Source organism: Urocitellus parryii, chromosome 16 (genome assembly GCF_045843805.1).
Source record: "Urocitellus parryii isolate mUroPar1 chromosome 16, mUroPar1.hap1, whole genome shotgun sequence".
Lineage (NCBI taxonomy): Eukaryota > Metazoa > Chordata > Mammalia > Rodentia > Sciuridae > Urocitellus > Urocitellus parryii.
The window spans coordinates 9684583-9699192 of record NC_135546.1 but is presented as its reverse complement, the minus strand read 5'-3'; the positions used below and the strand labels follow the sequence as shown (position 1 = coordinate 9699192).

At 46.1% G+C, this 14610-nt stretch overlaps 1 protein-coding gene across 1 annotated transcript in view; it reads right to left on the bottom strand.

Annotated features, from left to right (window-relative positions):
* Itpr1 (inositol 1,4,5-trisphosphate receptor type 1) overlaps positions 1–14610 on the bottom strand; it is a 307500-nt gene that overhangs the window by 101710 nt on the left and 191180 nt on the right. The window contains exons 40-42 of the mRNA XM_077793448.1: positions 7245–7280; positions 5857–5904; positions 562–694 (exon numbers count right to left, since the gene is read on the bottom strand). Coding sequence (XP_077649574.1) covers positions 562–694; positions 5857–5904; positions 7245–7280 — 217 coding nt within the window. The remainder of the gene's footprint in view (positions 1–561; positions 695–5856; positions 5905–7244; positions 7281–14610) is intronic.

Here is a 14610-nt window from a genome sequence, read left to right as displayed (position 1 = left end):
GGAACCCTTAGTTATCTTGTCAACTCCCACAGGAGTTTGGGGGTGCACATGGCACGCGCATTGGAACTATATATGCCAGGTTCAAATTACAAATGAGCCCTCACGGGCTTCCATTTCCTCTGTTGAACTGACATAAAGACAGTACCCCTCACATGATGGGCAACTTGAAAGACAAAATGAGACGAAGGATACAGAGCACTTGGGAAAGCCCCTGGCACTCAGTAAGTACATAATACATGGCACTTTTCACCTTCCTGGCTGCCAACATCCTCCTCATTTTATGGGAAAACATGAGTCCTAATGGCCACAGGGAAATGTACAATAAAATCTAGTTTCTTGAGTCATTCAAACATCACCAAGAGGACTATCACTTGGGAAAGAGGGACAAAGCCTTCATCAATACTTAATTGCGGGGCAGGGCTATTTTTCAGGGAAACAGGTTTAGACCTCAGTTTGACTGCAGATCACAGACCAAACACATTGCTAAGAAAACACAAATCCATCTAGGTTCAACAGCAGCAGTATACATGCAGCTACTCATCAGCACGGTAGGCAGCCTACCTCCTCCCCCAGGCTTGCTGGGTCCTCCTGGTGACAGTGGGCCATTGCCAAAGCTGGTCAGGCTCTCTCTTCTTCCTGAAGGTCTGATGTTTCCATAGTAACGGTTGACCAGAATTTGCCTGAGCGCCTCACCCTTGATTCAAACAGGATAATGAAATCAGGTTCTAGATTTAATGCATAACTGAACGACTAATACTCAAAAAAGAAAACAACAGCAACAACAACAAGGGGGTATTTGGGTATAATTGGCGCAGTTTCACTCCATGAACATAAATAAATGATTAATAAAAGCATTTGAAAACTCTGATGTTAACTTCAATATTTTCTCCAGAAAAATGGATTTTTTAAAGGACAGCAATCTAGAATATGACATATCTGAAGTGATAATCACACATTGATAAAGAATGCTAATTTTGAAGAGCAAATAACAATAATAAAGACGTATGGAAAATGTGAAAACACTGAAAATTCTACAGGTCAGCTTCTATATGCTGATATAAAAATGCTACTCCAACCACAGGGCTTCCTACCAAGGTCCCAAGAAAATACTAAGATACCACAGTAAGAGAGAATAAGTCAGTATAATGACATAAACCCAAAGTAAGCCTTTCTTACAATGATAGTTGATAGGCTAAATGGTAAAGAGAAAATAACAATATAGGGGATAAGTTAGTGGCAGGTGTCAAATATGTCAATCAAAAATAATCATCAAATGACTTTGTGGTCTGGAATTTGCTTTAAAATAATATGGGAGGAGAAACTAGGAGGAATATAAATAAGGTAAGTGGATCCGATTTGGCGTCTTGGTGAAGGTGAGTTAACCACAGGGCTTGTCAAAACAGTCTCCATATTTCAACTTCTTTGTCATAAAAAGTTTTGACAATATAAGCATGCAAGGAATACTGGACCAGGATGACAATAACTCTCATAACTCTAATAAAAAATAGATGATTGACTTTTTCATTAATACTAGGATGCTGAGCTAGCAGGGACCTATATTCTGATCATTCTGATTTTCAGGCATTTTCCCCCAGGGACTCCCATTCTACCTCCGGATCTTTCTGAAAGTCAAAGGCTTGGTAGCTTTCCTCTGCATTGTTCCCCAGGGACAAAGCAGGAAGGCATGGAGATCCTGCAGTGTGTCATGGAGAGAGGTGAGTGAGAAGTCTAGCAGAGAAAGGTGCTGAAATCTAGCAGGTCTCTAAAATAGAGACGCCAGAGCACTCCAGAAGGGACCTGCAACTGTAACAGGAGCCAGTCGGATTTTTAGAAACCTGTTAATAAGCTCTGAGAAGAAGACCTTGGAGTCTGGAGACTCCAAGGGAGGGCGTCTGGGGAGGTGGGGCCAGGGAGGGAGGAAAGGGCAGAGGACGCTCCCACCCTATTGGCTAACAAAATCACCTAGAGTACCTGGCCATCCAGCTAGGTTCCTCTCCCTGGTTCACTCACACGTTGCTAATCAAAGATTTTTTCTCAGGGACAAAAAGAATGAGGTAAACAGGTGTGGTGAGGGACAAGCCAGGGAAGAGGGATGCTGAGTTTTAAACGAATGTGAAGAAAATGAAAAAAATAAATTCCAATTTTCCCTTCTCCATTCTGACCTGTATGTTTCTAAAAGTCAAAGCTCCCCCCCCCCCGCCGCAAATGAGGGAAACAGCTCATAAAACTCATTTCCCATCTGTACTATCAATTCAAAATTCCAAGACCAGATCCAATGAGGAAGTTCCTTGTAATATCTTATGCACTTTATTAAAAAGAAACTGTTTGCCCTGGTGGGGGAAAAAGCTTTCCTTACAAGATTCTTTGATGGCTGAGAAAACCCCATTTGGATATTGAGACACCTTTTCTGGTATTGCCTGCCATCTCAGGCACCAGGAGAAACACAACAAAATTCTCCTAAGTGGTCACTGAGAAGTGGGGGATTTAAAAGCTGGTCTTCCTAAGAGAAGCAGATTTTAAAGAACATTCAAAGAAAGAAACGGGGAAAAGAAAAAGTCAGCCACATGTTAAATACCAGAGATGAAAATGATTTCCCCTTTTAAATATATCCCGGGGCATCCAGCTGATGTTCTTGTAGGAAGAATAGACTTTAAGTTCCCAAGAGAGAGGTGGCTGGCCGGACACCCTCCCCAGTCGCTGGCTGAATCCCCGGGCACCCTGAAGAGGCTGTTTGGGAGGCAGATGGCTTCGATGACAGCTGGAGGCAAGAGTCGGGAAGACCACAGGGCCGGATGGTCTGATGAATGAAGTCTGCTGGGCACCTGCCCTGCGCCTCCTGCCACCATGCCACGCATGGGCCAGAGTGACTCAGTTAGGTTTCCACCTCCTGGTGGATGTTTTTCTCTTCCTTCCACATAGTGAGGAGGGGAAACAGCAAGACCTTGGGCAGCGGCATGCAGTCCGACAGGCAGGAGGGGAAGACAGGAGCACGTGGACGCCGAAGAGGAAGTCCACGTTTATGAGGACTGGATGCCAGGCTGCAGCTACGGAGGGACTGCACGTTACCATTCAGCCTCTCCTCTAGCAGAAAAGCCCCAGAAGTTGCCATGGTAACCAATGCATCAAATGGTACATCTCCCCCAGAAGAGAATATCATGAAACGTTCTCGTTATTGGGGGGGGGGGGGCAAAGAAAAAAAGGAGCACATTCCCCGCAAACTTTGCCCCCTCTTAATTATAAGGTCTCAGGCGCACAGTCATCTCACCTGCTCTCTGCACACACGCAAAATTTAAATGTATACAGAAGGAAAAAACCCAAACAAACCAGCAAGGGGGACTTACTTTTTTTTTTTAAATAACAAACGAGATGCTTTTATTTTCCTCAAAGAATAAAGATGGAAAATTGGAGGTAAGGAGGAGATTTGGAAGAGAAAAAAATGGCTAAGCATCATTATTAAAAGTTATGCAAATCCCTGGTGTGAACACTTAGGTTCAAGGAAAATTTCTGTGGTTGTTTTCCTTTTTCTGAGCCATTGGTTTAATTTAAGAAAAAATCAAAATCTGCCCAGAAAAGCCCTTCCAATCATCTTGATAAACATCACTCAAAAGGAATGAGCTTATCACAATCTACCAGGCTAAGAAATCTGATGGCAGAGGAGGGGCAAATGCCTTCCCAAATAGTGTCACCTCTAGAGCTTTAGCATTTGATTGTGCATTAAAAAAAAAAAAATGTGGGGCTGGGGTTGTGGCTCAACAGTAGAGCGCTTGCCTAGCACGTGCAAGGTGCTGGGTTCAAGCCTCAGCACCATAAATAAATAAATAAATAAATGGATGGATAAATAAATAAATAAAGGGGTTTTTTTAGAGCTAATTTTTCCCCTCCCCAGTAATTTACATGTACAGTATGAAAACAAATATCGGGTTTGTCTCCACTAAGAAATTCCACACATACTGTTACCTAAGACTTAGAAAAAGGAAAAGTTACAGGGAGTTTCATTTGGAATAAGACAGTGACGAAAGCCACCCTGCCACCCCCCTGAGTTTTTATTTCTATCAATTAAACCAGGGACTGTGAACTGTGTGGGAACAAAGCCACTGAGTTCACACAGCCAAGTACTAAGAAGAGGGAAAGCCATCTTTTGGGTTCCCAGGTCCCAGCCACATGCCTCCCGCAAAATGGGTCTTCTCAGGTGAGCTCTGAGTCTCTCACACCCTGGTCAGTGCTAAGGTGGCATCTGAATTTAAAAATACCTTGCTTTTTCTACTTCTGCTGTGAACAAGACAACCTAAGCATTTCAAAATGCAAGGCTGACTACAATCTGATAGATTCTCCTTCACTGGATGCCAGACGCTGTGCTCAGTGCTTTATGGATCAGTTTGTATGACCGTCCAAAGAGGGATGTAGACTAGTATCCCCTCCGTTTTGCACAGAAGAAACTGAAGCACAGGGAGGTTAACTAACTTGTTCCACAGCACACAGCAAGTACCTGGCAAACAGAGACTGGCATCTGTTTCTAATGCCAAGGGTTTTCAATACTCAGTCTCCTGAGAGCTTAGACCTCAAGGGACAGCTAGGTGCCTTTGCCAGCTACTTCTAAGACCTAGGATAGGACATCAGTGGCAGCCAGGATGGAAACTATGAGAGTTCAAGGTGCCCCTGGTTGATGAGCTGCAGGAGACACAGGATGCTGGAGGGGCTACAGGACTGTGCCCTGAATTCTGCAAAATGCAAACTTTCCCGGAGCTCCTCTCAAGCCACAGTCTGAGGAACGATAAAGATTGTTTCTCCATCAGAGCAAGAGAACAAAAAGGGATATGGTAGGGCTGGCCAGCGCATCAGTGTGTGAGCATCAGGCTGCCCATTTATCGCAGGTGTGAACTCTCTGGGACACGGAGGCCCCCAATTCTTTACCGTGGCTGTTCATTTCCTGACCCCATGATCTTGGGCAAGGTATTGAACCCATCTGAGTCTCAGTTTCTTAATCTGTGAAATGGGGATAAAGGTCATGGCATCGGGTCAGGGCAAGCATTAATAAAAACTGATGCATGGACATATGACGCCAATCTTAGTATGGTCATAGGCAGATGAAAAAGCTCTCACAAAACTGATTATCTTCCCAAAATGGATATGATGAAGATTGGTGCTGGTCCAGGTGCCGGTAGATACAGATGACTTTTTAGAAAATAGTTCTGCAGGGTGGAGTCAGCACTGTAAGAAAGAACCACCCTTTGGTCAAGACAGTCCCCTCCTAGGAATCCACTCAGATACACGCCTGCTCGGCCTCCTTATCAAATGAAAACCTTACAAGCCGCACATGAACCTGAGGACCTGTGTGCAGCTGTTAACTTTCGAAGACTTTCAACAGAAAACTCAGATGCAACAGTAAATGATGAAAGCCAGGAACAGAAGCGACATGCTTAGAATAATCTCAGAGAGAACGTGCCCATGTTTATTGGAACACGTGGTCCCATGGTTGAAGGAAAAGCCATCGGCATTTACAGCAGGGTAGTGTCACTATGAACTACCTTTGTTGTAGTTTTGTGTTTATTGTTATCTATAAAATCATCAGTTACTATAGGAAAAAAAAAAAAAAAACTTGTTTAGACTCCACCTAAGTAGAAAGGAAAAGCTTACATGGTCCTTATTTAGAGCCCGGCTGGTTAAAGTGCCCTGATTGGGTAGATAATAGGTAGAACTGCTAGTTACTTTCACTTACACCAAAGGCCACAATTGGGCCAAGGAATGTTTTAACCATAGTAACAACAACAAAAGCTGACTTTAAATCTCAGGGTATGGCTGAGAGGGCAGTAAGGGTCAGTCAAGAGCTCCCAACGCAGAGGACTCGTGGCTACCTACCCTTTTATGGTCTTCCAGTTGTCTCAGGGGTGGACTTGATTCAAGCTCCTGCTAAGTGTGCAGAAATTTCTTTTTAATTATCACACTGAGGAGACTACCATCTTCACCAACACACAGCAGGCTCATACACAGCCACAGTCAGATAGACAGCAGGCCTCTTTGTGCATTTCTTCAAATACAATACCAATGCTAAATTATGTTAGGCCCAACCAACTCTACTGCATGTTTTAATAAGACTTTCTAGAAAACAAAGTCATCATCATCATTATCACTGGTATTGACCTCAGAGGTGCTTAACCACTGAGCCACATCCCCAGATTCTTTTTTTTTTTTTTTTTTTTTGGAGACAGGGTCTCACTAAATTATTGAGACTGGCCTTCAACTTGCAATCCTTCTGCCTCAGCCTCCCAAGTGGCTGAGATTACAGGCGTGCACCACCATGCTGGGCTTGGCTATCATTTTTTTGCATTATGTTTTGCAGAGGTTATAAAATGTAAGTTCTGTAAGCTAAGGTATCATATTAACCCCAAAGGGGGCTGACAAGCAAGACTCAATCAGGCAGGCCTCAGGATTCAGGCATGCATTAAGGCACGGTTCATGCAGTACACACGCTTCTGGGTAGACGCACACACAGACCACAGCTCCCTGCAAGCCCCCAACAGACAAATAAGTATTCTAATCAAAACTGAGCGCAGAGCTGATTAGAATACGATGAACTGATCATTAGAACAATTCACACTCAACACAGCCATCTATGTCTGTGCTTCATTTTTAAGATCTTCCTTACGCGACTTTCCAACAAAGTGCATCTCATTCTAGCTAGAGCTCCTGTGATCTTCAGTTTCTGAAAGCAAATTCTGATACCCAGTAAACACGCGCCCCCCCAGAGCTTCTCTTTGATCTTGCACACTTCAACACATTCTAGCCCCTCGTCTAGTGCGCAGCATTGGCGGCAGGAAGGACAGAACAGAAAGGAGGTGTTGGTTGTGAAACTACAACTTTCTCCGTGGTTTCGACTCCGACTATAAATCAATATCCAGAATTTCAAAACCAGATCATCTTTGTACAGGGTCCAAAGTCAATTCTGTGTGACAAGAGAAAAATCTCATCGTCCCAGAATTTCTCAATGGAACACCTCAACGGAGGCGGTTCTGTGTGAAGACCTTCCAAGAGGCACATTCATTCCCCACCTGGAGGACACTTGGCACAAGGTCCATCTCTGGGGGCCTTTCTTTCCACACTGAGAGTCCCATCCAGCACAGTCATGATCAGTTCCCTCCCACGCCTACCATGGAGACAGACATCCCCCTTGAAATTCAGACACGCAGCCAGGACAACCCAGAAGCACCCGTATTTGCTGGCACAACCAATACAGGTGAGCGACACACCTCTGTGGCGTTCTCGGATTCCGGAGCTTGTGGCAGCTGGTTGGGAAGAAAAGGCAGTGCGTTAGTCAGGGCGCCTGCATCTCACGGGCCCGCAGAGAAGGGCAGAGACAACATTGCAGGACGAGACACATGGCGAAGACCAAAGATGAGGTGTTCCCGCTGCATGGCCCACCCCGGTCACTCGGGTCACTTGCTCTTTTCAACTGAACGTGGTTGTGCGGGAATAGATGACCAGCCCGAGAGGGGGAACACATTCAAAATGAGAAATTAAAAAATGTGTACTGCTGACCAAGAAGGAACGAGTCTTAAAAGGCCCCTGAAGAAGAACCACACACATCAAGGCTCAAAGGGAACAAGGCAAACCACACTGTGCACACCCACGGTGGCTCATGGAAGAGAGGAATGGGCGGGTGACAGGCGGCCAAGAGCTTGCAACAGTGGGCACTGCTGCTCCTCGGGACGGGGGTCTGTGGAGGGCTTCTGCTCTCTGCCCTCTCCCCTTTCCCACCTACATGCGGTGGAATGTGTTGCCCGGGCTCAGGGCACAGAGAGTCCCCTGCAGTGTCTCTGGGAGAAGGAGGAGAGGCTGGGATCCAGGGTACTTCGTGCACACCCATCCCCTCTGCCTGTTTTCCTTGGGGGCCTCATGGGCTGGGTTCCTCGAACCCTCGCCTGCCTTACCACAGAGACAGCCACCCCGCTTCCACCGCTGCCTCCTTATCACAATTTTTAACCCACAGAGGAGAGAAGGTGCTGGCAGGGACCTGCAAGTGACCTCGGAGGAGCATCTGGTAGCTCTAAGAAAAACGTCCACCACTGCATGTTGGGACAGCGCCACAAGTCTGGCCAAAGGACACGTGCCCAGGGAGGGAGCTGATGTGGGGTGTGACTGCCACACTGTGCACGGACTGCCCCAGACCCAAGCCATGCACCAGGGGCATGGCTGGAGCAAGGTGCAGGCTGGGGCTCTGGACGGCAGCCAGGGCGCAGGGTGCTCACGTTCACTGCAGGACCTTGGCCTCCGGCAGCCCTCCCGCAATGCAGGGCAGCCCTCCCGCAGTGCAGCGCAGCCCTCAGAGGCCAGTAGGTGGCTGCAGGGGACAGGCCAGGGCATGTGTGGAGAGCAGCAGGAACTGCAGTGTCACAATCCGCTGGCATCATCTTCCAGCTCAGGGCAACCCCAAGGTGCAAAAAACCCTCTTAATCTAAGACCACTGTCACGTGACCTAAGAATTTCTGGTTTATTTTTCAACAGGTAAAATGCAGAGAGAGAGAGAGAGAGAGAGAGAGAGAGAGAGAGAGAGAGAGAAACCAGGGTATCAAAATTGCTTCAACAAAGTCAACCGGATGTTCTTGAGAGCTGCTCACTTAATTCTCCACAGAAGACCTTTTCTGCCAGAGCCCAGCTCAGGAGTCTCAGGGAGAAGAGTCTCCCTTGGAAGACCCAGCCTCCTGCTAGGGGGTGGGACCCAGGACACCAGTGTTGGAGGGAAACCAAGAAAATACTGGGGTCAGTATTTCCTAAATACTACAAATAACAACACAATCCAATTCTTCACACTTTAGGGTGAAGAATTAAAACTGCCAACGTTTGTGCTTTCTGCAAAAAAATAATAAATAAATAAATAGATAGATAAATAAATAAATAACTGATAAGAGGAAGCAGAATGAAAGCCAGGGTCGGTGTGTTTGAGAAAACGGTATTATCTTCTATATTACATCAGCACACTCCTGCTGCCATAGGGATGGGGTTCCACGGACTCACCCGCCTAGTCCCCTGTCAATCAAAACCAAAGCTAAATAAAAGAGCTGGAAGTGGAACAGTGTTGCTCCTCTTTGCTTTAGTTCTCCTCTTGCCTGGGCTTTCTTAGTCCAACGAAGCATCTAGAATTCTTTCGCAATGATCACAGGTAATATATTCTTTATTTCCTAAACACTCTGAAAGTAGGGGCTTCTGATTTTTTTTTAATGATTGTGATCTTATTCTATTTCCTCCAAAATGATTGTTGGGCTTGCTTTAAAATGAGTTTAATTGATTGTTAACATAAACATTAAATTTAAAAATAACTGCATTTTTTTCCTCCACCTTAAAAACATCATGAAGTGGTTTGAGAGAGCAGGGGATGCTTTGCAGCCTCAGGAATCATTATCTAACCAGAAGAGTGATTTTCTTTTCTTTTTGATTATTTTTTTTTGATACCAAGGATTGAACCCAAGGGTGTTTAACCCCTAAGCCACATCCCCAGTCCCTTTTTATATTTTATTTAAGAGACAAGGTCTCACACTAAGTTGCTTAGGGCCTCATGTAGTTGCTGAGGCTGGCCTCAAACTTGGGATCCTCCTGCCTCAGCCTCCCAAGCTGCTGGGATTACAGGTGTGCACCCCTGTGCCTGGCAGGCAGGGAGGCAATTTTTAATGTGCTTCATTTGGGACACTGAATGGAAAAGTCAAGAGCACCGGTAGGTGTCCACTGACTGAGGACCATCCAGGGTTCGGCTCTGGATCTGTGAGACCCTGTGCCATTAGTGAACATCTCTGGGCTTCCACTAGTTACCTGTTCAAGGAGATGGGGGCAGGTACTCTCTGGGATTCCTTCCAGCTAAAATATGAAGTCTCGCTTGGTGTATTTTCAGTAAACTTCATAAAAATCTAACAGGCAAGTTCCCTAAATAACACAACCTGCTAAAACAGAAAATGCTCTAGGCATGGGAAAGACCAGATCAAACCTAATTTATATTTTGGTAAAATAACCAACAGTCTGTCAGGATTTCCTCTTAAGAGGATTTTAGCCTTTGAGGAACTATCCTTGAGGATAAAGTGATTTTTATGGCAGGAAGGTGTTATTTCGGTAAATAGAAGCACATTGATCAGCTATATATGTTCAAAGAAGACAGAGGCACCTGACACCTGAATATAATACATAATACCCAAAGTACAAGGTAATACTTAATAAATTAATTGAACTTCTCAGCACAGTCTTATTATCAAAGGTTTTTTTTTTTCTTTTTTATATGAAAGGTAAAGGCTTCAGTAAACATGTTAAGGAAGACTGAGGGTATGGGCATGTATGAATCTCCTATGTCCTGTATTGTCCCCACAGGGAGTGCCAGAGCCAGCCACGGTAGTCAAGCCAGCACTGCCTGGCATCTCCCAGATTATGAGTGATCAGCACCGAGCTGATCCTGCCCAGCTCTGACCCTGGAGACCTGGCATGGTCCTCGACTGCCTCTTCATGTTCATGCTCTTGGGTTTTAAGTCTTCCCCATGTTTTCAGACAAGGTCAGCAAAATCTAATTTCATAGGAAAAAAAAAAAAAACAGTCCAAGTGACTGGCGCACCTCAAGTCACCAAATCCTAAGTGTCATCTCGGTAATCAGGGCCTCCAAACTAGGGTACCAGAGCAGGACCCAGATCTGTTCCAATAAGACGCTGCTACGTTTGTTTTCAACATATAAACACACCTAATATTTTATCAAGGGATGCATTTCTACCGCACTTTGTAATTCTCAAACGAAAGCGAGCCCACATTTTCTGAATAACTATTTCTTGGTGTTTATAAAACATTGCCCTCCCTCACCTGTCCGTCCTTCCATCCATCATTTCAGGTATGTCACAAACCAGCACAGAACACCGTCTGCAGGTACCCTTTGTTCTCTGCTGGCCTCCACAGGAACCCCTTTACAGTCCCCAGGCTCCTACAATGTTCCTTCAAATGGAAGGTCTCTGCATGGACTCTCCTGGCACCAAGTGTGACACAGTCAAGAAATTTAACTGCGACAGGGCCAGATATCAGCACGTCACAGAAAATTTACCACCTCTAACCCTTGAATAAGTCTTCAGCTCCTTTTTTATCCACTTACAACCTCAGGAGAGGGAGATCAAGAACAGTGGATAAGTTTGCAGGTAGATTTAACAGGACCTGCCCTTCACTAGCCTTTGAAAACCCTTCATTAAGAGAACAGAAAGCTTTCAAAGCAAATTGAACCAAACTAGCATTTTACTCGAACAATTTCAAATCTTCACACCTACTAACATGATTCTCTTTAACTCTATTTGCTTTTAGAAACAAAAATGAGTTGCTCTGTTCCAATAACGTGCCCCTACCTACATTAGCTAACACAAGTTTCAGAGCTCGATGGTGCTGTTCGTATTTTTTTTTTTAAGGCATTGATTTGACTAAATGAGACAACTTGGGTTATGATGGGATAATCTCAGCGTTAAGACAAAAAGTCATGCTCACAAGGCCTGTGCGGGCTCTGCGGCCGCTTCTGTGCGCTCCGAGGTGAGCTTTCTCTGTGGTTGCCAGTGTCTGACAGTAAACAGCTCACTGCATTTATTGGCAATTACTGCTGAAGGTCACACATCAGCAGTGAGCCTAAATTCCAGGAAAAAAAGCAGCTCTTATGTAACTGCCACCCGAGTGTTGGCAGGTGCCCAACTCAGCAGTTCACAGCGATGTAAAAAAGTAGGGCACCTCCACCAGGGCAGGACGTCATGAGAACGCCCCCTGAAGGTGGAAATTCACAATTCTTATGGCACTCTCCTTTTTATTCCCGGCTCCGAGTTTGACCAAGTTCAGTGGCATCTTTGCAGAAGCAGCTGGGGGCGGCAGAAGTTGAGGGCTCAGTTGAAGCTGGCGGCCGCCTCTCTGGATAACTGGGAACGTCAGTCTAGCTTTTTTGTTGTGCAGTAGGCAGCCCAAGTTGCTAGTTGTCCCCAGAAGCTCCAAGGGACCACGATTCAATGGAGAGGACACCTCAAATGCAAAGAAATGGACACATGCACCGAGCGACAGCCCACACTTTCTAAACTGCCCATACCTTTCCAAGGACACATGGGTGATACCTAGGTGGAGCTTGCCACCTCTGCCTCAAGTCTGAGCCTCTCATTACAGGTTAGAAAAGTGGCTCCCGCCATCATCTCCTGGGGCTACCGTCCTACCTGACCTCCTGCGTAGGAGTTCCCAGACCACATGTTCTCACGGTTCCACAGACTTCTCTTTTTCGACATTTCTCCTGACAGCTGTCATTTTACACTAATTTGTATCACTGTCTCTCTCTCCAATGAAAGTGCAGGCTCCAGGGTGGCAGCTACTGCATTCCCTGGGGACACTGTTGTATCTGAGTTCTCCAGCACCTGCCTCAAATGTAACAGGCCCTCAGGACCTGAGTCCTAGAGATGCATGCCTTCACCATCAGCTGGGGTGGTTCTGGGGAGGTGGACACATTGTACACCTTGGCCTGGGGGATGGCGACGCAGACGTGTGCCCACAGAACAATCCATCAAGACTCAAACCTGAGGAGGAGCTGAAGGGACACAAGGCAAGCAGTTTCCTTCCCCAGCCCCTCTCCCCACTGTCCCCCAGGGCCCCAGTGGAAAGGTCAAGCCAGAGGGTGAGGGGACTCTGCCCCTTTATTTGCCAAGAAACCAAAACCCAAACCCCAAACCCCTCCTCTTCCCAGTGTCAGATGGAATTTTATTCTAGAAGACAGCTGCAAAGGGCCCATCGCATGCACGTTTCTTGCGGAGTCCCCGCCTCTGTCCCCACTTCACCCTGTCTTCTCGGGAGCCTGGACGGGGATGCAGCAGGCACTGGGCCTTTTTATAGGCTCTCTTGGCATGCCCCCCTGGCCTTTATCATCAAAGGGCAGGGCCTGTCCTCAGTGAGGGCTGCTGGGGTACCAGGCAGGCCCTCCTCTGTCCTCGGGGCGTCCCCCACGTCAGGCTCTGCAGTGTGGCCACCCCGACGCTGGCCCAGCCCGAGCTCTCATTAACCGCCTGCAGAGCCATGGCTGTGACTGCAGGCTTCCAGCAGAACTCGCCGACTAAAGGACCAGTGGGGGGAGAAACCACAGGAGCCACGTTCGTGTCCAGAACAGCATTGATGATAAAGGCCAATCCGTCATCTCTGCCTAGAGGGCCAGACCCAACAGCCTGAGGGACTGGGGACAGGGTGCTGGTGTCCTGGGGCTCTGACGGTTACCAGGGTAACAACGCAGAGGGGATCCACAGTTGCCTCCTCAGGGAATTTTCAAAGAATCCCAGTGCCTGCCAGAACATTCTTCTTTTATAAACAGACAGTATTCTATTTCCTAGAGTATAATTATAAACACACCTGCTCCAACTGTGGAATCTTTCCATAAGCAAGCCATAAACTCCCAGCCAGGAGGACCAAGTCGTATCTTGAGCAAGCAAACACAACAACTCATTACTACAGTGCAAAACAAGAGTATTAATAACACCGCGGACTCTGACCCGCCAGGGAAGGGCTTCTTTCCTTGACTTTACGTGTACTTCAGCAGAGAGAAACTCATCCTCCATATTTCAGGGGAAAAAATGCAAATCAGTGAGGCATTTACAATGTTAGGTAGAGACAAGATTTCGAAGGCTGCCAACGTAGAAATCAGCATAGGGTATTTTTCAGTGTAGTTAAAAAAAATTAAGGAAACCGCTGAATCCCTTTTTTCTTCACCTTCTGTTCTTTCCAGAAGGCACCGCCTCCTCCCCTGCCCATGTCTGTGATCTCTGTGCTTCAAAGATTCACTGTGCTGACCTGCCAGGAGCTGAGCCCGCTGCATGCTAGTTTGCCACTTTCTTGCTGTGTGGGCTGAGACCTGCCACTTAGCCTCTCTGTGCTCCATTCCCAAAGCAACCAGACCAAATTCACAACCATTTGTCTTGTTTTTGATTTTAAGTCTCTGATTCCAGCTCTCCACTGGTGATCTGAACTATTTCTTAATACCTCTGACATTAGGGCGAATTAATTAAAATACATATCATGGTAGACAATGTTCTGTCTGATAGCGCTCTCTCTCACTCAAAATAAGGTATTAATTAGTCTACCAAAAGAGGAAGTAGATCATTAAAACAGACCAGAAAAATGACTACAATATGTCAAATGAAATTCTATTCCAGTGTGCTCAATTTGCAGATCAATTAAACAATCTCAATCACACACATTAGGTCCTCAAATTAATTTTTTCCCAGTACCATTCACTCAGCAGCCTAAAAACATGACAAGAAATGTTGGGGAAAAAATTCACAGACAGACAATATGCAAGGAGCCCCCAAGTCCCACACAAAATGGCCACCCCACTTTTCCGTCTCCAAGATAATTTTGGGCAAATGCAACGAATGTGACACATCCCTACAGAAGCCACTTGGTGACCTCTCAATTTCTGGATGTACAGATAAGGGAAGCCATGGGTACAGGGAATTCCTCATTTCTGGACTAACCACCACTTCCAAATTCACAATGCCTCTCGAAGCCGTCTACGTGGGCCCCCAACTCAATACTTATCACCAGACACCCAGAAAGCAGTGCTCCTTTTTGTTGTTGTTGTTTAAACCACTTTTAAACTATTTT